The 26,034-nt window shown below is 40.7% G+C and overlaps 1 protein-coding gene across 5 annotated transcripts in view; it reads right to left on the reverse strand.

Annotated features, from left to right (window-relative positions):
• pcbp4 (poly(rC) binding protein 4) overlaps positions 1-26,034 on the reverse strand; it is a 119,925-nt gene that overhangs the window by 11,724 nt on the left and 82,167 nt on the right. For 2 of the 5 annotated variants that reach the window (XM_072452072.1, XM_072452076.1), the window contains exons 7-13: positions 23,788-23,919; positions 22,798-22,926; positions 15,327-15,401; positions 12,741-12,812; positions 3,184-3,225; positions 3,028-3,103; positions 485-540 (exon numbers count right to left, since the gene is read on the reverse strand). In XM_072452072.1, the coding sequence (XP_072308173.1) occupies positions 485-540; positions 3,028-3,103; positions 3,184-3,225; positions 12,741-12,812; positions 15,327-15,401; positions 22,798-22,926; positions 23,788-23,919 (582 nt within the window). The remainder of the gene's footprint in view (positions 1-484; positions 541-3,027; positions 3,104-3,183; positions 3,226-12,740; positions 12,813-15,326; positions 15,402-22,797; positions 22,927-23,787; positions 23,920-26,034) is intronic. The other 3 variants (XM_072452073.1, XM_072452074.1, XM_072452075.1) reach the window with 3 other exon arrangements.

Genomic DNA, 26,034 nt, shown 5'->3' on the forward strand with positions numbered 1-26,034 from the left:
TAAAGCGTATTGTATCCACAATTTGTAGAACTTATTGTACAATTTGATATTAGCTATTTTCTATCATAAAGTCAGAAGTTAGGTTGAACGTTCCATCACATTTTGACATTTCACATTGAGGAGAATATTTAGTGTGAGACATTGTAAAGGCATTAACCAAAAGAAAGACCCATAAGTCAAGATGTACTGGTGTGTAAATGTGCAGTTAGTTTTTGGAGGGGGGGTCCAGCTCCACTGTCTATCTCGCATCCACCCGTCCGTCTGAGCGATGCTGGGACATGATCAAGTCCCCATGAACATTGTTCAATCTGTTTTTTCACTGTCGCCCCTCGAGGCAGCAGCTGTTGTGATTTTAGGTGTTAAAAAAATAAATTGAATTCAATTGAATTGAAGTTTTCCTGCCAATTCAGCTCCATTATGTAGCGACAGTAAAAGGCCTACATCTGCTGCTACGCACTAGTAACAGCATTGTGTTTCTACTCACATCGTTTGGAATGAGTAGCTCCTGAGATGTGGTCTGAGAACTGGCTTCCACTCCTGCGTCAGACAAAGACGGGGGAAAGGAAAAACAGGGAAAAATAGATGTTCAATTACTTGGGCAGAGTTGTTGGCATTCGTTTCTGTATTCATTTGTGACAAATTGTCCGAACTTAACTCAATGTATAAATTAAAGTTTATATTCTAATTAAGACTTACCAGTAGTTTGGAAGCAGTGATGTGTTCTAATCATCAACATGTGACGTGATTTGAAAACACAGAAATACACCTTTTTGACTGTTTAAATGAACATTCAACAAAACAAAGTTGTTATATTGTGCTATTGTTTGTCAAATATAATTATATTATAACTATTGTGTAATTGATATGGATTTTGCTCTTGTTTGCTGTATGGTTGTAACAGTTGTGGAATTACCTCTACTTATGTCATAATTTCTGCCCCTGTTCAAGAAGGAAGAACAATTATAAACTGGTCAGACTGGGGACAATCAGGCAAAATGTTTACAAAAATCTGAAATATAACTATTCACTATGTTTTAGTGAAATGTTTAGCTCCTAAATCGTTTATAATAATATTGGTTTAACATTATTATATTTTTAACATAGAGCTGAGGCATGACAAGACATGTACATGGGCCATGAGTTATGTGATAACAAAGTACAACCATTTTCATTTTGCTGCAAATCAAAAATGAAGTTAAGTTGTTCATAAACCAGGTTGCCGTTTTTTGACCATTAAAATAAACTTGATAACAAAGTATTTGGTTGTCAGCAGGTGGTCACGCTGTCCCTTAAGTGAAAGTGTTTGCCAGCAGCTGCTAACCTAAGTGTGTGTTATTAAAAAGAGCGCTCCTAAGGCTCTGCAGGACACGACTGATGAGTTTTAAACCTGGGACATAATGGAATAATCAGCCATCCATATCCTGATGATAATTCGCCCCTCTCCCTCTCTCCACTGTGAATGAAAAACTAACATTTGTTCAAAAAAAGGATGACAAAGCCCACATGTTTAACAGTGGGAAGTCATTTGAAACTGCATGCATTTTGTAAAAGCATTTAAAAGAAGCAGGTCTCATTCATGCATTTACAGAGAGACTGGTTAAAGCTGTGTTAATCATTTCCACTAAAAACGGTATATTTGAATGCTTTTATTGTCCCGAATATTGACAAGCTTACAATTACTTCCGGCCTAGTGCTAAGGTTATTACAGGGAATGTGTAGAGTAGAGCTGTGCACTGTGCTTTTTAAAACATTCCTGTTAATCCAAAGTACAACATTTTAAATGGTTATGTCAGGTCCTGGTGCACACGATTGTGAATGCATAATGCACATGGAGCATGAGCAATAGCCTTGAAACAGAAACAGCTGTCAGACAGTAAATCAGACGCAAATGGGTCCTTGAACACAACACTGTGCTGTCAGACTCATACTTCCTGTGTGTGTTTTACCCTGACCTCTGCACTTCCTCAAGAAGAGCAGAAACATGAGAAGAGCTGCCTTCATATCCAGTATGTGACACATGCAGAGGTGAGAGTTACTGCTCTATTTCTATTAGTGTGTTCAAAGATTATACTGGGTAATGATTAATTAGTCCTATATGCATATCCAAATGCTCAAAGTCGAGGTAAACACAAAACAACTGAAATATTTTGAGAAACTATGAAACATTTGTGAATAATATATACACTCTAGTAGTCTTCAGCCCTTGTTTTGTATGTAATGTAAACTAGTAGTGATAATAAGATACAAGATATGAACTATTTTCTTTTCTTTGGTGAATTATGTCCTCTATTAAATATTACTTATATTTTCGCACACAATCCTATCACTTTTTACTCAATTAGTTAACAGCTTGTATTGTGTCTGAGCGGATGTAGCCAAAATCTCCACGAGCAGTTTTCTTCTCTGGTCGAGATATTCGAGCAGATGGATGCAATTAATATCACACAGGAATAGGGCCATAACTACACTTATGCAACATTGATGAATAAAAAGCTCACGGCAAAATTAAAGGTCTCAACAAAAGTGCATGTGTAATAGGTTCCAGTGGCCAACCGGGATAAATAAAGGAGAGACATTCACGTTGGATGAATGCATTTATTCAGCAGTGTTTTTGGTGCTGCAGATGATGAAACTACAGGCAATGGCCGTGTTGAAAATGTCTAAAACAAATGTGACAATTTATTGAAAATATGCCACATGTGTAAACAATGATAAAAATAATAGTAATGCACCTCTTACATAATTAGCAGACAAACTGTTATTGAGAACCACTAAGGATATACAACAATGGTCACTACAAGCAGTGTTGAGCAAGTTAGTTCTGCATGTATGAACCATAATGTGTAGTTTGGTCAATGCATGTGCAAACAGATAATGGGGCGTGAGCTGGCACCATGAAACATAACATGGCTGAGGCTGCAGGTGTGCAGACTGATGTACTTGTGGTAGTCAGAAACTGCATTGACTAATGTTTGAAACGTTTAGGCCTGACAAGGTTTGATTGCTTGGAGGATTATGTTTTCATACCTGACAAAACCTGTGCTGCTTGACTGATGTGGCCCAGACCCTGCTGCTGCATGGACAACTGGTGCAGCTTTGCCAGCTGAAACACAGACACATCTACTATGAGTAAAATAATACGAAAAATTATTACTTTTTGTTTAAAGACAGTTTGATTCTTACCTCTGTGTGAGGAATTCCGTAGTGGCTCTGTAATGCGTATGTCTGAAAGAGAGAAGACGGTGGAAAGGTTAATACAGGTTTATGTGACAGTGAGTGACATTTATATAGGCACCTCATGTTTGAGAATATTGTTTCTAGATTTTAATATAGATACAGTTGAACAGGGAGTTCCTTTCATGACAGCTGCTCTCCAAAACAAACAAAATCTGCACAGAAAATATACAATGTAAATCGGTAAAAAAGGGATGAAAAGCAAAGTGAAAATGTACTTTATCTTTAAAGCTGCTCACCAAACAAACACTCTTTGAAAGCCGGATTTATTTGTCATTTTAGCAAATTGCTGTTTTTTGCAATGTCTTCCACATAGTTTTGATAGTTTTGTGGCAATGCATCCAACTCCAATGAAGATGTCACTAAACAAATCTTTCAGCAGTGCCTGGTTGCATTGTGCATACCCATCACAGTGACACAAGGATGGGAGTTAGTAAAAGCACTGTATGTGAAGCCTGAATAGACAGTGGCTGATTCTCTTGCGACTCTTCGCTCTATTACGACTCAGTGTTTATCTCTCCAAGATCATCATTTGAAGCGCTGGAGCTGTTTTTTTTTTTTTTTTTCAAATCCCAAACTCCACTTCAAAGAGTCAGAACTCTTCCATGGGCGATGCATTGAGGAGGCGGGGCTGCAGTGTGTTTAGTGGGAGAGAGAGTCCACACTGATGCGCCCCGGGGTGATATGGACTTTATATAACATGTTTTAGTGCATCTCCACTGCAGTGTACTCTTGACTCATGATGTCAACCCAGCAATGCCCCAAAGAGTGAACTTTAAAGATATTTACATCTCTAATGTCAATCATTGTGATCCCAATAGAATATTGTATAATAATATTGATCCAAGGTGAAGTTCAGCCGAGTTAAAACTTTAGTCCTTGAAGGTTTATTTTCCATTGTCTAAATGTTTCAGCATTCATTATATTTTTACATATCTCTGGTTCCGCCCACTTAGACTTATTTGACATCATCATCGTCATTCTTATTTGAATAGTAGGTTTGAACTTGTGAGTCATTTTTGTAGTTATCTTATATTAAAAAAAAAAGCATACAAAAAACACATCTAATATTAAATAGACTTTCTTTCCTCCCATCACTCAAATTTCCTTCATATCTAACTCCATGACAACATCTCATTCAAACTAATTTCCTTGGAATAATATCTGCAGACTCCCTCGCAGTGGTAATCTTAATGTGCAGTTGAATTTTTAATCCAGGACATGTTTGTGTGTGACAGCTGCAGATGAGGATGTCAACAGAGACTACACACAGGCAATAAATCCTCGAGCCTGTTCCCATTATTGCTCCCGCTCCACTTCTCTCCACATGACATGCAGTCTAAATAATGAATAAAAGCATTAATCGCACTGCACAGCCACTTAACTTTGCACTACTCTGCACTTGCTTTCACATAAACCATTTCTTGCCTTTTGCTATCAAGAATTACAAACATTTTTTTTTCTAAATACTTTGTGTCAACCTATCTTTTATGTTTTTGGCTGGTCGCTTGCTCTGTATCCTCTATTGTAACATGTCTTTCACTGCGATGATGAGCTGGCCCAGTCATAATATTATTCAAACAGTGTATACCATATTTATTTCAAGTCTGATGTCTGTATCCTGGTATGTGACATTACAGGTGGATGCGACTAAATCACACTATCTCAAGAGGATTCTGTGGAAGTGACGGCAGAAAAAATCCTCCATGTTGTGTTTAAGCTGTTAAGATATAAAAAGATCAAGTTGAGCTTTCGAAGCTGATCTCATTCAAGCTGATCTGTTCTGACCAAAGACCCTGTGAGAGTAAATTATGCACAAGCAGGGCCGGCCCAAGCCTTCAGGGGGCCCTAAGCGAAAACATTTTTGGGGGCCCCTCACCACGTCATCAGAATCAGTTTTATTGCCATTGTCAGTGAACAATTCACATATGGGAACTTTCTTCAACGCAAACAAAGCGCACCAAAACTCCAGGGCATCTGTTTGACAGTTAGTTTATTCTCGAAACCTCACAAGCTCAAATATTGATAACTTAAATCCCACAATGCAACTTGGTATTCCGCTGACATCACCTCTACTCCCTGTACAGATAACACACCTCCCAGATATGTTTTTGGGCGTATTTGTGGGCGTTAAGGGTCGACAGCCACATTAGCACATTAGTTTAAACTAATGAACAGGGGGGGTCTGGGGGCTCTCCCCCAGAAATTTTCAGACCTTTTTTGGGTCTTCTGCTGCATTTTAATGTGGTCCAGCCGGCTCCCTGCTCTCATCCCCCATCTCACCACCCTCTTCAACCAGTCTTTATCCCTCGGCCATGTTCCTTCCATCTACAAACTGGCCTCCATCACCCCCATCCTCAAAAAACCCACCCTAGACTCCGCCAACCTCTCCAACTACCGCCCCATCTCCAACCTGCCGTTCCTCTCAAAAACGCTGGAACGCATCGTCGGCGCCCAACTTCACACCCACCTCCAGTCAAACAACCTCTATGAACCCCTCCAATCTGGCTTCCGCCCACTTCACAGCACTGAAACAGCCCTGGTCAAAGTACTCAACGATCTCCTCACCTCTGCAGACTCCGGGGCCCTCAACATCCTGTTACTACTAGACCTCAGCGCAGCCTTTGACACTATAAACCATTCCATCCTCCTACAAAGGCTGCGCCAACTGGGTGTTGAGGGCTCTGCACTTGACTGGCTCACATCCTACCTCACCAACAGGCAAGAGTTCATTTCCCTCTCCGGTCACTCATCCACCCTCTCCCCAGTAACGCAGGGGTCCCCCAGGGCTCAGTCCTCGGCCCCCTCCTCTTCATCTGCTACCTCTTCCCCCTTGGTCACATCCTCCGCCAACTCAACCTGGACTTTCACTGCTACGCTGACGACACCCAGATATACCTCACCACCAAATCCACCCAAAACCCTCTCCTCAGCCACATCGAAACCTGCATCTCTACAATAAAATCATGGCTCACTCTCAACTTCCTCAAACTGAACAGTGACAAAACAGAGCTCCTCCTCATTGGCACCAAATCCACTCTCAATAAAACTGGTCCCTTTTCACTCAGCATCGACAGCTCAACCATCACCCCCTCTACCCTGGTACGCAATCTCGGTGTCATCATGGACCCCACCCTCTCCTTCACTCCCCATGTCAGCCACATCGTCAAGACCTCATACTTCCACCTCCGCCGCATCGCCAAAATCCGACACTGCCTCACCCTCCCCGCTGCTGAATCCCTCATCCATGCCTTCATCTCCTCCCGCCTCGACTACTGCAACTCCCTCCTCACTGGCATCTCCTCCCATTCCCTCCACAGACTCCAAATGGTCCAAAACTTCGCTGCCCGCCTCCTCACCCACACCCGGTCCCGTGATCACATCACTCCCGTTCTCTGCTCTCTCCATTGGCTCCCCATCAAGCAGCGCATAAACTTTAAAATACTCCTCCTCACCTTCAAAGCTCTTCACCACCTTGCCCCCCCCTACCTGTCTGACCTCCTCATCCCCCACCGCCCCACCCGAGCTCTCCGATCCTCCTCCTCTCTCACCCTGACTGCACCAACATCCCGACTCAAAACTTTTGGCGACAGAGCATTCTCCCGAACAGCACCCCGACTCTGGAACTCCCTCCCCCAACCTGTCCGCCACTCTCCCTCACTCACAACATTCAAATCCCGCCTAAAAACATACCTCTTCACCCAAGCTTATGACCTCCCCTACCCCTAGCCTCCTCTACCTCATTGCCTACTCTTCTACCCCCTGTTACATCCCCATCTTTTTCTCTCTACTTCTTCTGTCTTGTTCATTTTATCTGTATATTAATGTGTATTGTACGTGTTGTCCCCCCCTGTCTGTAAATACCCCCCCTTTTTTTTTATTATGTTCAGCGTCTTTGGGTCACTGAAAAGCGCTATATAAATAAAAGTTATTATTATTATTATTATTATAAAGTAAGAGTAAAGGTCGAGGTTGTAATGCTATAAAATGATGATGTGATGAAACTGCGCCAGGAGAAAATGACTAAAGCCAGTTATTAATAAATTAGTGTACTTAATTACTCAATACAATATTGGCTATGAAAAATAATTATGGTCAAATTGATTCATTTTAACTGAAAATGTAAAAGCAATAGTTATCCTTACTAATTTATCTTTTACAGCCCCCAACTGTTCCTGCTTGCCAAAGTGACAAAACAAGTTATATTAAATTAAACAAATGGCATAAGCATTGCTTGATTAACAATTGACACTGATAAAACAGTGCAAACATATTATTCCCAGAGAATGAACAGAACTAGAAGTGAAGGTCCAAACCTAGCTATAGTGAAGAGACTGTGTTTCTGCAACTTTGCCACTTTTGTATAAAAATATATAGTATTATTCTATAACAGACGTAATCATAATATGTCTGGTTATTTTTCACTATCAATTTATTATTATAATTTATAACAAATAGTCTAATGATGCTTTTTGAATAAATTGAAATGTTTTATTGCTCTATTAAAAGTGAATTACAATATAAATGTTTGTTCTGATCAGAACATCACACACTGGACTCCTCTGTGTGAAACAATGCTGCGATGTGATTGGCTGATGGACCTTACATGCATAAACCTTTACGTTCCTCTTATTGCACGTTAAGAAGTCAAAGTAAAACAGACATCACGAGTCACGATTGATCTCACACATGGTGATGTGAGAGAGAGGGACGCAAACTCAAACCCGCTCATCTCTAACTGAGGCTGCACAGGGGCCCGGGACAGGGGCCCGGGACAGGGGACAGGGGCCCGGGACAGGGGCTGCACACTGTACACTCCAAAGTCTCACATCAGAGGTTCTGGACGAGACGGCGCTCGTCTGGACCGGATCTCTGCCTCTTAGTGACCCGGGGCATAGAGGCCCCTCCCCGGCCTCACCTGCAGCTAACACTACGGGGCTGGTGTAAATGTTAAGTTTAATATCTTTCATTCAGACACATATTGTGCGCGGGGCAGAGCTCTCGTCGCCTCCAGCCTGAGCGAACTAACGTGACAGAATTGTGTTGTTTCAAACAGCTGCATTAACCGTCTCTTTGTAAGAGAAGTTCAATACCTGGAGAGTGTTGTTGAGTTTGCAGTTTCTTTACATCGTCAAGAAGTTTCTTCTTTCGTTTTTCGGCATCGGGGGGATATATTCCTCTGGACATGAGGACCACGCAGGGACCACGTTGTGTTGTGTTTATGTTTTGCTCTCGTTCTGATCGCGCACAATGAAGTTGCCCAATCAGCGCAGGTTTGGTGTCTTGGTTGCCAGATTGTCATTACAAATAAATGCGGTTTGTGCGTTATGTTACCGCTGTGTGCGCTGCCGCGCCAGCAGCGCTGCTACACTAGTGGCGCACGCTGCGCTTGCACTTCGCATAAGACGGGTTGCCAGATTGGGGGCCCTATTAACGCCTCGGGGCCCTACGCGGCTGCTTAGTTCGCTTATAGGCTGGGCCGGCCCTGTGCACAAGCTCAACACATGTTGTAAGGCTTTACAGCAGTGGCACACCGAGATGTAACTGCGGCTAAGTTTAGCAGCGCTGAGCGTCTTTACATCTTACCATTAAGTTAAATATCTTGGTTGTTTTTATGGCCTGAGGTGAGATGTAGTGCTTCATGAAATGCATGCAATTGCATAACTATGATACATTTCTGATGACTAAACTAAGACAAAAAAAATAATAATAAAAAATCTTTGTTTTGACTTTATTTGGTGGAATAAACCCTGTTGTAAATATAAATTAGTTTTACACATGTAAACTAGGGAGATTCATCCAAAAGTTTGGGACAATTTATAGATATTTTTTTTTCTGACCCTTGAAAAGTGATGGCTGACCCTTGAACATGAATTCAACAATATACGTAATACTGTTCTCATATATTGGTATTCATCAAAAATGGTTGCAAGGTAACATTTCCTACTGTGATGTCATGATTTGCAACCAGGAAGTAAAATTTTAAACCTGCAAAATTGCTAAACTGGGATAAAATCTGTATATATTTGAGCTAAATCTAAAATATAATCATCTTAACTGTATTTTAGTCAAATTTGTAGTTCAACCTGTCACAGGCACTTTAAGGCTAAGAACTGGGATAGAATTTGAAATTGTTTGATTTGTCAAACCTTCTTTAAGGTCACTTTGCAGAAGTTTAAATTAAGAGATGAAGCGCCAAACCTAAAAGATGCACATTAGGTAAAATCCTCCAGGTAAGGTAGTCCTGACCAGGCCGAGCTCAAGATCCTCACAGGGAGTGTTTCTGTTTCAGACACTGCTGACCTGTAGATCTGGATGCTCCTCAACTGCCTGAAGGAACTCTCTACTCTGGGTGAATAGCTCTTCATCTGCCTAGATGAACCACCCTCTTTCCTCCCGAGTGGTTCTGGCTCCACAGTCTATCTGCAAACTGAAGTGCGCCCGCCTGTCCATCCACGGGAGTAGGAACTCTCCTTCACTATCGATCTCCGCAAGATTTCTACTTTATCCCAAAGGGTTTTGTAGTTTTCCTTGCCAAGAAGGAGGTGTCTAAGGACTGGGAATGCTGGGACCTTTGCTAATTTTGATTGAACATTGTTTATTCTGTTTTTCACTGTCGCCCTTCGAGGCAACTGCTGTTGTGATTTTAGGCATTACAAAAATAAACAGAATTTAATTTAATAATCTGGACATGGGTCACCGAGCGCTGTACAACCTTGCGGCACTGTTTGATGGGTCAAATGCAGAGAATTGATTAACAAAGTAACCTATACATTAATCTTATCCTTAAACAATACCATTCTTAATTATTTATTGGCCATAATCCTCTAACACACATAATCGTCTTCATTTGAGTCTCTCCAGATCGGAACAGAACCCTCTCTCTAAACCATCTTAGTCGAGATTATTGTTGTTTTTAGAATGACACAAGGCCTTCTGCACAGGAACACACACAAACATGTGTCTAAAGCACTCGGCTAAAGTTGGCACTGGAGCGATGGGGCTGTCAGTGTGATGGAGTTAAGTGCTCTTGTGCTCCTCCAGTTTGCACACCACGGTTTTGTTTGCCTTTAACCTGTGTGGCCCTGTTTGTCATTCTGTCTACAAGTCTCTGTCTGTGGACCGCTCCCCTCATGCATTTGCCTCTAACATGCATCCACAACATGCTACTCACTATGTCTAAAAACAGTTCTGACTTTGACCCTGAAACTTGACTTACCCTTACCTGTTATATTGGATTCTACAATGTGCACTTTATTTATATTTACATGTTGGATTATGTCTTAAAGGTGCAGTATGTAACTTTTCGGGTGGAGGGTTTGCCACCTTCTTGTTTTCCTGGAGATGACAATCCATTGGTTTCAGAATGATGAAAAATAGACCGTTACTGCAGCCCATATAATTTATTATGCTAATATTTAATTGTGATGGTACAATACACTGCTAAATTATTATTACTTTTTTGTGTTTGATTGTAAATTTGTCATGGAGCACTTGAATCAAGCTGCACGCTATGAAAGGGGCTGTACCTGGACGGGGTTCAGAGTTAAAAGTAGGTCAGCCACGCCTACTCATGTGCTCTGGGTGTTGTAGCCCTGCGTGCCTCAAATGTTTGTATTTTGAACCGTGGTCTTATTAAAAATTGCAAAACGGAATGGATCATCTCATTATTCGAGAGTGGAACATTACCATATCAATTAACAATTTAAAACAAAATAAACTATCTATTGAATTGAGATGTTGTACAGGCTCCTGAAACCCACACGTTACTTTGCTTGGGATGTTTTATGGGCATAGCAGTAAACCTTTGCTATAATTATTTGAACATGTATTGTTACTTGGGGGGAATCGCCTCTCCCCAGATCTGACTTGTAACTTGTCCTTGCGGCGTTGCCTGCCTGTCTCTATGGAGATGAACAAGTTTAGTGCCATATTGCAGGACATTACAGGCAAAGCATAACCTCCATGATGACGAGCAGGTGGCGGACCCTCTGGAAAAGTTAGTCCACTTTGAATTTGGCAATGCAATGACATTATGAGAAGGCATATGCTGAATTATTTGACTATTGATGGACATGAAAGTGGAATAAGCTCTGCTGGTGGGTTCACAGGCCGGTCAACCAACACTCTGCTAATGATGGACACCCAGACAGCGGGTGTTGGAACGCGACCTATGACCCTTGAGTTATTGATGGCCTGATCCACACAGCCTGCCCTGTCCTTGACTTAAATGAAGGCTACATTTACACACTCACGAAGATATAATAAAACCTAACTGATTTTCTGAGCACCACTACTGATCTTTTTAGTCATTATCCTTTATTATACTTTGTGATATTTTATCAATGTCACAGGGACATTTCAAAAGTATGTGAATCTGACCTGACCTACACCAGCGCACTCCCATAATTCATCACAGTGTCCTAACACAGCTGCGGTAGAGCTGCAGATTTATGGTAACAAATCTGCTTAGGAGTCCGTTCCTTGTGCAGGTGCAATCAAGAAAGGGACATAAGAGACAGTGGGGCAAAGCTATTATTAGCATGAGCAGCTCCAGTCAAGTCTGTTGGTTGTGTGAAAACCACCAGTATAAACACCAATAGAAGAAGAAATCAAGTATATTAATGATGCAACTTCTGGTTCCAGCTCAACGCCACGTGAGTAACTAACTAGCTCCTCATGACTGTATCGTGCCTTTTCAGTGGAACAGCTTGCCTCTTCATGTCTGCTCTGCTCAATGTGTGATGAGTTTAAAACTAAACTCAAAACACATTTTTTTCTTGTGCTTTTAATTCAGTGTAGATCAGTTCCTCTTGTGTTGTAATTGAGTTTTATCTTTAATTGCGATTACATTTGTATTTTTCCTACTGCTTGTACAGCAGTTTGGTCAGCTTAGTTTGTGGAACCACATGTACATGAACTATATGTAATTATTAGAAAAGGATACTCTAACGTGCTACTTATTTAATCAAGTAGCTCAGTAACTTACATGTGGACCAAAAGAACAAAATACAAATCTGTCTAGAGCCGCAAAAAATGAAGGCAAGGTTGCTTTTAGAAGTAACAACAACCAACAACGGAAAGTGAAAAACATCACTATAGTTATGTGTCATGTACTTTACCTAAAACATGTCATTTCCAACCTTTTTCCTCGTTTCCTTTCAAAAGAACACAACAGTGCTACTCTCTGTTGATCTATACTTTTCTACATTTGAGCGTAATCAAAATACAAAGTACAGGGAATACTTTCTTTGATTCAGATAAAAGCTTGTTGAAATGTATCAAGGACTGGGCACTGAATGAGTCTATTCAGATGCAAGAACATTGATTTCAATGTTTGCATAGAATTCAATAGCACTAATTAGGGGGCTGCTCTTTTTCCGGAGGTAGCTGTGTTTCACTGACATTAACCGCCACATAAAAGAATGAACTATATGTCATCTGGATTACTTTGCAGCGCTTTTGTGACGCCGAATTAGACCCTTGCCGCCGTCGGTCATACTCACTTGCTGCAGGTCCATTCCTCCCTGTGCCACTGAGAACAGCGGGTGAGAGCCAAAGTCTGACGCCTCGAACACCTTCAGCCGGCACAGGGAGAGAAGAAGAGTGGACACTACAGTTAGACCGCCAGCACAAGCATCATAACACAAACCCTGCTACCACACTTTTATCAGGAGCTGGGTTCCTGATAAAAGTGATGTAATCGTTTTTAACTTTTATTTTAACTGACAACAACTGTGCCTGTCTGTTTAAATCAGGGGTGTCCAAACTTTTTTCAACAAGGGCCGCATTTTGAAACTTAAACGGGGCAGAGGGCCACAAACAACCTAACAATGTCGAATTTGTTGAATGGCAAAGTGAATCATTCGAAATGTTGCATTTGGCGTAATTTCGATGAGCGTCCACACCTTTAAGTAGACTTGGAACATTCATATTAGGTTGTATAACATCACTATGCCTGAATTGGTCCAATTTTACAGTAAAAAGTACTATTTTTTGTTGTTTGGGCCAACATAGCAGGAAGCTGGAGGGCCAACAAAAATTAGTCTGAGGGCCGCATTTGACCCCCGGGCCCTAGTTTGGACATGCCTGGTTTAAATAATCACAGCAAAAGGTCTCTCTGCTCTTAACATGAAGCTTATGTAAAATACAAAGCACTCAAAATAAAAGGTTAGACTCTTTGGATTTGATATGAGTCCATTTAAATCATCATTATACTGAACTGTTTATTTGCATGACACAGGGGCCCAATCCATGTTTCACACTGTGTGCATTATTAGGGCATATTTACTTTAATGATTCACCGCATAATAAAATGAAAATGGTCTGTTCAGTGCAGCCAAGATGCAGAAATAATCCTTTGAAAGTGATGAACACTAAAGGCTTGTCAAGGCAGTAATGGAAAACAGTTTGTTGGGAAAATATTGCATCATGAATATTGTTACATGCCTATGTGGTCCACAACACTGCATATAATCATTGAAAGCAAGTAAAAAATATAATGTTGTTTTTGAGCCTGTGCCTGTATGTAGTGTAATATGATTTGTTTACCTGTCTACTCTCTTTTGATATTTTTTATCTCAAAATTATTAACAAAAAACCTTTGAATTCCTAAAACTGTCTTGATCTCCAAATTCCCCGTGGGTGCCACACACGTCGGAGTGAGTGACTGCGCCCGTTACGGTCCAGTGATGTGTGACCGGGACAGACAGTAGTGTCACTCTCTGAGGAAATGTCCCACTGACCACATGAAATACATGCACCGCCCCACTCACATGTCATGGAGAGCTGCTCAATAACTGAACAAATGTAATGTAGTCACAATGATGTGCTTATTGTGGTCATGACTAGTTAACAAAAGGATTTGCCAACATGTATGTGCAGTGAGTGACTTATGGTTCTGTTTCATAGTTCAACAGTTTAATAATGGACACATTTTCACTAAAGTGGACAATGAAGATGAAGTTATAGTTTATCTACTCACTGACGGCACACAGCTCGTTCATTCTTTCATTTGTTCGTTTGTCCTTTTGTTTGTTTTTTGTTCTCTATCTTTCTGTCCTTCTTTCTTTTGTTCATTCTTTTGTTCCTTCATTGTTCCTTATTTTTACATTGATGTACGTTTGTATAGAACAGTAACCTATAATTCATTGGTAATATTGATCTTCAAGACAAAATAGTAAAAAGAGTGTTGGGATCTCTATTTAATGCAAGATAAATCCGTCCCTTTTTTTTTTTGCTTCCCTTTTCTTTTGAGAAACAGGAGAACATGCAATTAGCTGTCACACACTTAACAATCAAGTCCACAATTTAGTGTTGTTTCTTATTTGCTGCCAATACAAAGCTCTGTCAAATGTGTGGAACCTTTTATTGTCTACTTTTCTTTCTAGTTTTTAATTTTGAGGCAGTAATGGTTTTGACTTCCACTGAATTATAGCTTTGATTTCCAAATTATTCTGGTTCATAAAAACGCTACACTTCAAAAACACACATTTAACTCGTATTACCGGTACCATGTTATTTTAATTATAATTTTATCTTTAAAAAAAATACTGACTATCCCAGAAACACAAATTGTATGACTTGCTTTAACTGTAACAAAAGAAACCGCCCACAACATCTTCATTTACCCTCTTATATTTGGTGATAAACCCGAACTGTCATCTCCATCGACACGAATAATGAATACTCACAGTATTGTCTATTAGGATAAAAGCCTTCATTTGTTTTCCACCAGAGGGACTGTGACAGCGGGACGCCAATCAAAATCTACAGGCGATCAGAAAATGACTGAAAGCCCAGCGATTGGACACTCTAAATGCAAACCACTGCCATTTTATACAATACATTATGCACCTGATTACTCATTCTGCAATTCTTAAATTCTCTACAGCATCTATCCATCATCATATACCTTCTTCTGTCTGTCTGTGTCAATGATACAACCACCATCATTCATCTTTCAAAGTGGCTCATTTGTAATTATCTCGGGTATTCTGAATCCATCACGCTGCCTTGTTAGTATATTTCACCTTGTATGTTTTTGGTGGGTTGATAAGAGTTCATTTCTGACAGAAAGCTCGTCTTCCTACCTGGTTTCCGGCCAGCAGCACAGTTCCTGGAATGGGGCTTGGTCGATATGGAATAGTGGCTCCCTTCGGCGGAGACTGGGCAGATAACAGAAGAGAAGGTGATTAAAAGAGTGAGAGGAATGAGCGGGATTAAACAAGCTCAAGGGGAGATAAAATGTTGTGAGTATGGACAAGGAAATAAGGGATGGAGATGTGCTGATGGCTTCCTCAATATAAACATTCAATTATAGCAAGATTGATCTTCTCCTTCGTTCACATTGTCAAAAGCCTTCAAATCCAACCTTCTTGACAAAAAGTGATGCTATTTTGACATAAATTACCCTTTTTTTGGTGCAATGATTCAAATCAAATTATTAATATTTGCTTCTGATGATTATTTTTTTAGTTCTTGCGATTATATTGTGACCTGAATAATCACAATTATCGATTGACAGAGTAATCTTGACATCCCTAGTCTTTTGTATAGTTTAAAGACTGTAATATTTCATGTCAGAGCGAGGAGTTTGTACATTCAGTCGTCTTTTGTGATGAATTACAGTATGCATAAATACAGTCAGTACCATCAGCTGACAGTTTTATATGCACTTCTGTCTGAGTTTACTATTTACTGTTGCCTGTTGGAGCAGTTATTGAAGCGGCTGGAGTGGCTTTTAACTCAACAGAAACACTAATATGTATTTACTTTACATTGAATTTAAATGAGTCGTTTCATGTTTTTCTCTGGTAAAGTTATAATCTATGAATGACTAATGCAGCTTCTGTAGTGGGGGGACAACGTTGATCGAAAATCACAAAATAATAGGACTGGGCAATATGACAGTGATGTGATTTCTGTGACAATCTGCCATTTTGGTCAACATATTGTGATCAGTAATCTTGAATGTGCTAAAATGTGTCTGTAAATGTCTTAGTTGAGGTGGACCATAAAATGAACCTCAAAAGTGCAGAAATATCACTTTATGTTTACTTTTCAGCACATTTTTTACAGTTTTAATGATTATATAATATACTTTCTATTCTTGTACATATTTCTGAAACTCTTATATGTGATATGATAAATGTTTCGATATATGTACCGGGTATGTCTCATGATAAAATCAAAATGGAATTTGGCCTAAGAAAATGGTATTCGCCCAGCTCTGGTCTAAACAGATCAGGAGCGGATTTCCACTTGTCTTTTCACGGTGCGTCACTGTAAACGACACTATGTTTGTGGGACTTTCAAGGGCGGAACTGAAAAACAAAAAAAAAGTTTGTCCATAGGGGATTTAAGACATTGTTGTAGTTGCTTTCACATTGGTCCGATGATTATTACCACCTCATGTTCTCACGTTTGTTAGTGATTTTTCACATTTTTTTGTTTTGTTTGAAAGCAGTTTTAGCCCGATTGCTGCTGGGATGACACAAGCAGCTAATGCTCTCCTGATGAGATAAGCCATTACTTCTTCACTCCTAATGTTTTTCACTTCACACGAGCTAATTCTGTGCCACTTTGTCCGACTGCGACGCTGGGTTGTGTATTGCGGTATCCAAAATAATTAGCTGCAGAAGATGAAACGCCGTAGACCTTGCAGCAATATTTTTTCGCTTCAACTGTTGAAAAGGTCGGTAGGGTGTCCAATCCCAGCATGCAACTGGAGGCAGTGGCGTGTCAGAGAGTTGATCAAAAGCTTCTTGTTTCAGAAATGGGAGGAGGAATTTCACCTGGACAGAGTAAACCTGTATTGCAGAGGTACTTAAAAGTAAAAGTGGTTTGTATAAGGTCGGCATCTCATTTCTTTTCTCTCAGTTCCACCTTCTCTCTCACATCCACATTAAAGTGCTCTGAATACGAATGAGCTCTCAAGCCTTTGATTTCACTCTTCCTGCTTATAAACTCTCAGACTTACTTCATATTAATGCCCACCACTTCCCAATAATGAGAAGAAAACCATACATTATAGATTTAACTAACTAGCATTTGAATATTACTGGAAAGGTGAACTTTTACGTGACGTAATTGGGAGATCAGACAGGTAGACGCCGCCTTGTTGCGAGAGTCTAAAATTAGCCTCTGGTTGCATCAGGCTGGTGTTTCAAGTCTGGCTTTGGTAGCTAAGTGCGATCACAGTAGAACACATCAGGGAGACATCAAACTGGTTTAAAGGGCCGGGGAAGGTGGAGTTGCTAAGGGTCTAAGGAAATGTTCATTTAAAGTTTAAAGAAGCCAAGTCAAAATCCATCACGACCTTAAAGACGTTTGAAAACACAAAATAAACGAAACAATGAAACGGAATCTTTTTAATACAGCACGTTTTTACCTATAGGTTTTGCAATTGACTTATTTTTTTCTAATTTCAAAAAAAGCACCTGAAGAAAGAAACATTGATAAGGCAGTTTGCTTCCATCACAAATATCCAGGTTTATAAGTAATGAGTGTAGTAAAGGATCCCAAATGATGATGAAGGTTGGTTTGTGTATATGTATTGGTTATGCATTGTCATTGTTCGGGCTTCACTAACTTATTCACTAACTACATTTTTTTAGTAGTCTGCTGGTCAGTTACGATTATTTGACTAGTTAGGCCCGAGCGCCACAAGCTGGCGAGAGGCCTATTAATCTCGTAAGGCCGTGCACGTAGTGCGCACGAAATCGAGCGCGAAGCGCTCGCCCACTTCCAAACACTCACTAACGCACTCCTTCACTCATGCACGCCCCGTGCATACTAATTAGTAGTAGGAAAATGGAACATTACCGTTGTAAACGGGCAAAGCCCGTGCAAAAGTGCGCACTAAACGAGCACTTTACATTGAGATGACGACCGCTTGTGCTCATTTGCGCTAAGTAGCTCACGAAAACGTTCCCCATCTCTTGCATGTTCCGTGCATATAAGTATGTAATGCAAAAATTGAACATTATTACTGTATAGAGGGCCAAAAAACACACTCAAAATTAACGAAAGTACCCGTCAGTGACCAGGCACCCACACCATGAGGTAGGAAAGCGCGAGCGCTTTACGAAAATGTATAGTTTATGATATTTGAAAAATGGGAAACATTGTTTTCGCATCGGAATATTATTAGGCCCGAGCCCCAGCAGGGCGGAGGGCCTATTGCTCCCGCAGTTCGGCAGCGTTGCAACTGTCTGACCAAACATGCGGGCGCAGCCCGCATGTTTGGTACCCCGTCGCCCCTGGCAAGTACAGTGAACTAGCCCATGCCGAAGGCATGGATCATGCATACTTACTCCTGCTATGACAGAAATAGTCAACAATTTGTGAATGGGCGTAGCCCATTCACAAATTGTTGACAACAGCAGCGCGAAGCGCTGCATTCCTCCAAAAACCCTCCTGGCATTGTCCTGTACGCGAGAATCCATGCCGCAGGCATGGGCCATGCTTGTATCTGCTCAAATCAATGGAAGTCTATGGGGAGTGGGCGGGGCATCCCGACGGAATGGGGAGTGACGAGCGCGTAAGCGCTCGTAATGATGATTCCACCCCATGGCGGCATGGGGAAGGCTTAGAGCTTTCAAACGATGTATAATTTGTTGTTATAGTGGAAACGGCTATATTGTTTTTGCTAAAAATATTATTATTTTTATTTTTATTATTTTTCTTGTTCTTCTGCTTTTTGAGCTCTAATTTGACCCCCTGAACATGCTCAAAAACTCACCAAACTTTGCCCAAAATTCAGAATCGGCGAAAAATTTTGTTTTTTCTGGGACATTTTTTTTTTCGTTAAAAAATGGCGCGACAGCGCCACCGACAAAAGTCAAAATACATTGCGCCTATGGGAGACGCCCCGAGGTCTACTTTGTCGTAAAGCTACGAAATTCGGGACACGCATTCCTCTCGTGAGGACAAAAAAAAATAAATCATTGTGGCCACGCCCCCAGACTTACCCTATGGCCGCCATCTTCCTTTGAAAATGAAAACACGCTGTGTTAGCCATTTTGTTCACGTCAAACTTTGACGAACTCCTCCTAGGGCGTTTTGCCCACCGACTTCAAAATCGGCGTACGTCCTCTGGACAAGTGGGGCATCTAAAGTTATCAAATTTTTTGAGATACCTTTTACGGTCTGTGTGCGGCGCAGCCGCAAAGTTGGACAACTTATTTTGGAATAAAGCAGATCTAAAAATTGCTCCCATTTGATCAAAACGAGTCCGATTAGGACCAAATTTGAATCAGTTGTTAAACTTTCTAGTTTGGACCAGTTTATGATGATAAAATTGAAATGGGCGCGATAGCGCCCCCTACAGAGTGACCTTTAAATTAACATTGAAGGTCAAAAATTAGTTTTACCAAAATGTTCTAAACTTTACCCAAAATTCTATTTTGGCGTCCCGATCAAAAAAGCCAATCAGACAAATGCCTTAATTTTTACGGCGTAGTCGTAGCGATGACATAAACCTCCCATGTTATCCCTATGGGAAAATCGCTAAATCTCTTGAATATCCACATTTTTCTGTTTCACACTTTAACGAACTCCTCCTAGTGCGTTTTGCCCACCAACCTCAAAATCGGTGTACGTCCCCTAGACAAGTGGGGCATCTAAAGTTATCCAAATTTTAAGGATATCTTTTACGGTCTCTGTGCGACGGAGCCGCAAACGTTTCCCAGAATTCTGACTATTTGGCCTTCAGAGTGGCCTATAAACAATAGAGTTTTTCCAAATGACATGATATTTTGAACAAAATTCTAATTTGCCATCCTGATCATAAAAGTATGAGAGCCAAAGTCATATTTTGTACGGCGTAACCGTAGCGTTGACAGAAACATCCCATGTTATCCTTATGGGAAAATCGTAGAATCGCTCAAATCACCACATTTTTACGCTTCAAACTTTAACAAACTCCTCCTAGGGCGATTATCCGATCAAGCTCATATTTGAAGAATATCATCTACACAAGCGGGGCATCAAAAGTTATCCATATTTTGATTCTAAGTGCTACGGTCTCTGTGTGGCGGACCCGCAAATATATGTCAGAAATGGGAAAACAGCGAAATCTCTAAAATGACCACATTTTTACGCTTCACACTTTAACGAACTCCTCCTAGTGCGAAAGCCCGATCAAGCTCATATTTAGGGAAAATCATCTACACAAACGGGGCATCAACAATTAGTCATATTTTGATTTTAAGTGCTACGGTCTCTGTGCCGTGGAGCTGCAAATTTGACTGACTCTTGTGTTCATTTGCACTGGATTGGCCATGTCCAATGTGTCCCCGTCTGTCAAGTTCTTTTTTAATTCAACACACAATAAGGGCGCCATCTTTATCAAGTCGAAAGCGCAGAGTCGGAAGGCCGGCGGCCCGCGAGGGCCGTTGGATGCCGCTTGCGGCTTTAATTCTTTCCTTCTTCTTCTTCTTCTTCTTCTTCTTCTTCTTCTTCTTCTTCTTCTTCTTCTTCTTCTTCTTCTTCTTCTTCTTCTTCTTCTTCTTCTTCTTCTTCTTCTTCTTCTTCTTCTTCTTCTTCTTCTTCTTCTTCTTCTTCTTCTTCTTCTTCTTCTTCTCGGGACCGACCCCCCTATTTTTCACCCAGTGAACATTGACGAAAAGTCACAAAAATGTTCACACCTCTAAAAATCGTGCCTCTCTACATTCTGGCTATTTCCTTTTTCTAAAATTAAAAAATTGGCGCGTCAGCGCCCCCAAATGTACCAAAAATCCATTGAGAGATGGGAAATGACCCAAAAAAAATCTGATCGTAGAATCATGAAATTTGGCGCAGAGGTAGATGGTGACAAGAGAAGTAAAAAATATTATTACGGCAACGCCGTCCGCCCAACCAAATGTCGGCCATATTGCTTCAAAAATGGCTAAACATGACTTCGGAGTTTTTCCAAACGTCGTACTTTTACGAACTCCTCCCAGGGCGTTGGCCCTAAAAAGCTGACATTTGGTGAAAATGCTACTGAGGAGTGGGACATCAAAAGTTATCCAAATTACATTGATACCTGTCACGGTCTCTGTGCGGCGAAGCCGCAAACTGTAGCAAGAATTTCAGAAATCTCCCAAATTTAACATTTCTGCCGTTTGCGCAGATAAAGTCCGAATTGCGTCAAATTAGAATCAGTTGTTAAACTCTTTGCCCTAAACCTACTTGAAGTGAAATAAATTAATTTGGAGCCACAGCGCCCCCTACAGATTTTATATGGAGGTTAAATATTTAGTTTTGCAAAATTATATGAAATTTGACACACAACTAAATTTTGGCATCCCCATCAAAAAAGTCAATGAGACCCATGTCATAATTGTTATGGCTTTGCCGTAACGATGACCGAAACCTTCCATGTTATTCCAATGGGGAAATCGCCAGAACATGTTTACACTTGAGACTTTCACGAACTCCTCTTAGGGCGTTAGACATATTAACCTGAAATTTGGTGAGAATCATCTTCAGGGGTGGACCATCAAAAGTTATCCACATTTTTATTCTAAGAGTCACGGTGTCTGTGCGGCAAAGCCGCACATTTTGCCAAGAATTCAAAATAAAATTGCTTTTTGATGGTAAAACAAAGGGGAGAAGATGTGACAGCGTCACAGATTCAGCCTGGAAGACCTAACTCCATCCATCTACATCAAGGCCACCATGGAAGGACCCCTCTCCCAGCGCCATCATCGCACTCAAGCGGGCGCCCGCCTGTCCGTCTGTGAGAGTCAGATCCCTCACTTCACCATGGACTCTTCCAAGTTTCTGCGCTTATCCCAAAGAGGTTATGCAGTTTTTCCCGGCCAAAGACGTAGGGTGAAAGGTCAGGGAGCGTCTGTACCATGGCCCTCGCACCTGCTCCTCATCCCCAATCAACGCTCTAAAGTGACTCCTCCCCGCTCCAATCAACGCCCAGGCGGTCGCATTTAAGCCCTCAGGCAGATGGCTCGGCCACTCAAACCGTACTGCGACCCACCACCTCCCCAGCTCCTCCTCTGCATTCCCCTCATTCTCTACCTCCTCTTAACATCTACCACCACCAGTCTCCAGGCTCCAGGGGGAGACATCCGGCCCTCAGAGGCAACTGTTGTTGTGATTTTGGGCCTTACAAAAATAAATTGATTTGATTTGATTTGATCTAATACAAATAGATCATGGAGTGCAATGATTGCAACGTCTTCCGCCGGGGTCTGAGCGCCAAATAACTCGCAAAAAAAGCTTGCTAAACAGTCCATTCTCGTGGTCTCTTTGTCTCTCCAGGGTGAAATGTCTTTTAGGTATTTTGGCATGTTTTACAGTCTGTATAGATAACGATTATTTAACGAAATACTACTACATATTTTCACTGTTTGGCTGCAAAACATTGACTTGTGAGCCTTTTAGATTTACCAGTGATGTTTGTCCTGCTCGTGATCGTGAAATGAAAACTGAAAGAAGCAAAGGAAGAAATCACTCCACTGAAACTAGCAGTTTGATAATGGAGGTCGTGTTGATTCTTTTCATTGGAGCAAAAAGAAGCAAGATGTATTTGTTGTTCTCCCTTCTACCTGCACTTACCTCTAGTATGACTGTACAGATGAGCTTGACACACTGGATGATGGCGTCCTGGCTGCCTGATATGGTCACCTCCCTCTCGGTGGAGTTGGGGAGGAGGTCCCCGGCCACCTGCACTTGGGCCCCTGTGGTCTGTGCACGGAAACAGCCACAGACACAGAGTTTGAGTGCACACTTCTGACAGTCTGAAGCACAGCGCTGGAACACGCACACAGACACACTCCGTTTCTATTCTATTCTATTTATACCATTACAGCAGGAACCACACCAGTAAATAATGTCATTGTTGGGACGAAGAACAGGAAAGTATGAATGTATTTGATCGGACATGAACTCAGTTATTTGTTGTTGCCATGGAAACAGTGGCAAACTAAACAAATCCAGGAAATTGAGGTTGAAAGAAATGATAAACCACAACCTCTATTTATAATCAATTTTTTTTTTGTATTTTATTTCTTATCAGGATCAAAAACTATTTAGTTTACGGGGCATGTGAACAATGTCTTAATATTGAACGATAACATAAGTAGATCATCATTTTACATTTTGGTCATTGTACACAGCAATATTGATCTAAATGGCTTGATCATTGTCCACTGACTTCATTTAATTTACAAGACAGAGACATTTTAGAACCAAATATATGGATAACTACAGGAATGTAGGCGGGGATAGGGGTTAGGTGGAAACATGAATTTTGTTGAGGCTCAGTTGCAGGACAAAACTTGATTACTCCATTATGCACAAATCAATCCAAATATAACTTTGTATAAACCAATGATGAAGAAAAGTTCAAAATACATAATATGTCCCCTTTAATGCCTGAGATGCCCTGATGCTCAACATCATTCAAACTGTTGAGGAACGGCCCAAGTTTGTCCTGTTGTTGTGATTGCTTTTAGCACAGATACTTGTTAAAACCCGACTTTCTAGTATCAGCACTTCAATTCAAATGTGATTCACTGCCACAGCATTCTTGGGTGCCACACTTACCTCTCTAATTTCTTTGATTTTGGAGCCGCCCTTGCCGATGAGAGAGCCGCACTGACTGGCCGGGATGACTAACCGCAGAGTGACCGGAGGCTTGTTGGTCATTGTGCCGTTGGCCACCAGGGCTGTCAGGTCCTGTCCAGAGAAACACAGGGATTCACTCTGATTGGAGCTGAAGTGTGTCTGCTCCACGGAGCTGAGAGGATTTCAAATGAACATGCTTTTTTCCACCATTTGCCGGTCCATCCTAGCACAGTAAATACCTTATACTTTATTATACATGGATCACATTGTTTTTGGGAACAGAACTGTAACTGTAAGGGGTGTGTGTGTCGTAGCGAGTTGGGTGATATATCAGAGCTATTTTTGGAATCTCTGGTATTACATTTGGAGGTGGGAATGTTGAAAATGTTGATACTATTGTGAATGTTATTTTGAAGATATGCAAAATGTTAATATTGAGTATATCGTTAACAGTAAAAGAGCTGAACTTTCACCCTTATTTGAAAGTGATATTGTAAAACTTTCAAATAAAAAAAAAAGTATATACACAATACACTTTACAGGCATGATAATAAAACCTCAACTAAAACTTTAAAAACGTTGTCATTATTGTCTAAATATCGTTATCATCAATATATTCATTTTTTGCAATATCTCCCATCCCTAACTACATTTGAAAAAAGATATTCTGTTACAATGTTTCTTGTTTACAGCAACATCAAAGTAAATATTAGATATTGTATCCGCTGAAAAAATACGGACCATCCGTCATATGGAAGACAAAGGAAGTGACCGAATCTAATACAAACCTTCAATCAAACCAAATTAGACACACATAAAAAGTGCATAACACATACATAATTTGCTAATGACAGATTTTGGTTCAAATTCACATGTTCCAAACACAAAGTATCCGTTACTTGTCTCTGGGTCGTGGATGACTCTTGTGTTTGAGGTTTGCTATGACTCGTCCCCTCCTGTCTGTCTTACTTCCATTCAAATGCTCCACACACTTTACATTTGCTCTGGTCACTCGTCCCTGTCTCTCTCCTGCTGCCACTGTGTCCCTCTGTGACCTTGGATGCCTCTTGTTTGTTTATGGTACGTCATGAAAGCAAAGTTCAGTTAATGGATGCATTGCTCTGTTTAATAATCTACAATGAGCAAGACTTTGATAAAACCAAATTTTCCATTTTCAAAGCGCTTTCCATCTTTCTTAAATACAATAGTATTTTACTAGGAAAGACCCTTTTGAATTGTATTGTAAAGAAAATATATATATATGCAAATATCTCTGCAACTCAAATATTAAAATATTACAGTAAAAGAAAATGTACCCCACTAGAGCAAATAAATTATACAAACCATAAATATTTTCTCTTTTGATTATTCCACAACAAGTCAATATACGTAATAATTGTTGTGATCGAGTGGTGGAGGAAGTACATAATTTTGTGCAGAGTACAAATACAAGTACAGATACAGTAGCAACAGCTACTCAAGTAAAAGCAAAAGTATTGCATAGAAATGTATACTTAAGTCAAAGTATTGAACTAACCCTTTAACCATGTATTATTTTAAACATTTCCATTTATCAATTCATTTATAATTCATATTTTAGTTTGCTTGAAGCAGGATATAAACATGAACGTAATAAAAATAAACCTTCAAACCATGCTGTACTTTCAAATCCAATTAAAACATGTTGTGGAGTAGAAAGCACAGGCACCTAAAAATGTAACTTACCGTAAGTGCAGTACTTTTACTTTTGCACTGTTACTTTCCACCACTGCAGACAGGCCTAGACCCATTCCTCCCTATACACATAAAACTGTCTCTGTATCCTCTCCCCACTCTTTCTGGAAGGCACTCTGTCTTCTTCTTCCTTTTAATTAACTCCAGCTTCAAATAGCCCACCACTAAAATCACCTGGCTCTTATACGAGTGATCAGTCCATTCGCTTGGACATTGGACTTGTGGCTCTCATTTGCGTGGGGGCCTTGTCTGCGCTGGCCATCACACACAGAATAAAAACTGCAGCGTGTCTTCTGGAAGCAATGGCACATCTTTATTTATCCCAGCATGTCACACAGACGTCTGGTACACAAGCCTTTTCCATATTTTTTTGGGCAGTAATTGACAGACAGCAGAGGCCCACACATGCACGCACTTCTGTAGCTGCGACGTGCCCGCAGAGCCATTGAAACGGTTTGGTGAAATGAAATAATTTGGAGCTGTCAGTGGGGG

This window comes from Eucyclogobius newberryi, unplaced genomic scaffold, assembly GCF_026437365.1.
Source record: "Eucyclogobius newberryi isolate DKJ021-1_F unplaced genomic scaffold, fEucNew1.0.hap1 SCAF_19, whole genome shotgun sequence".
Lineage (NCBI taxonomy): Eukaryota > Metazoa > Chordata > Actinopteri > Gobiiformes > Gobiidae > Eucyclogobius > Eucyclogobius newberryi.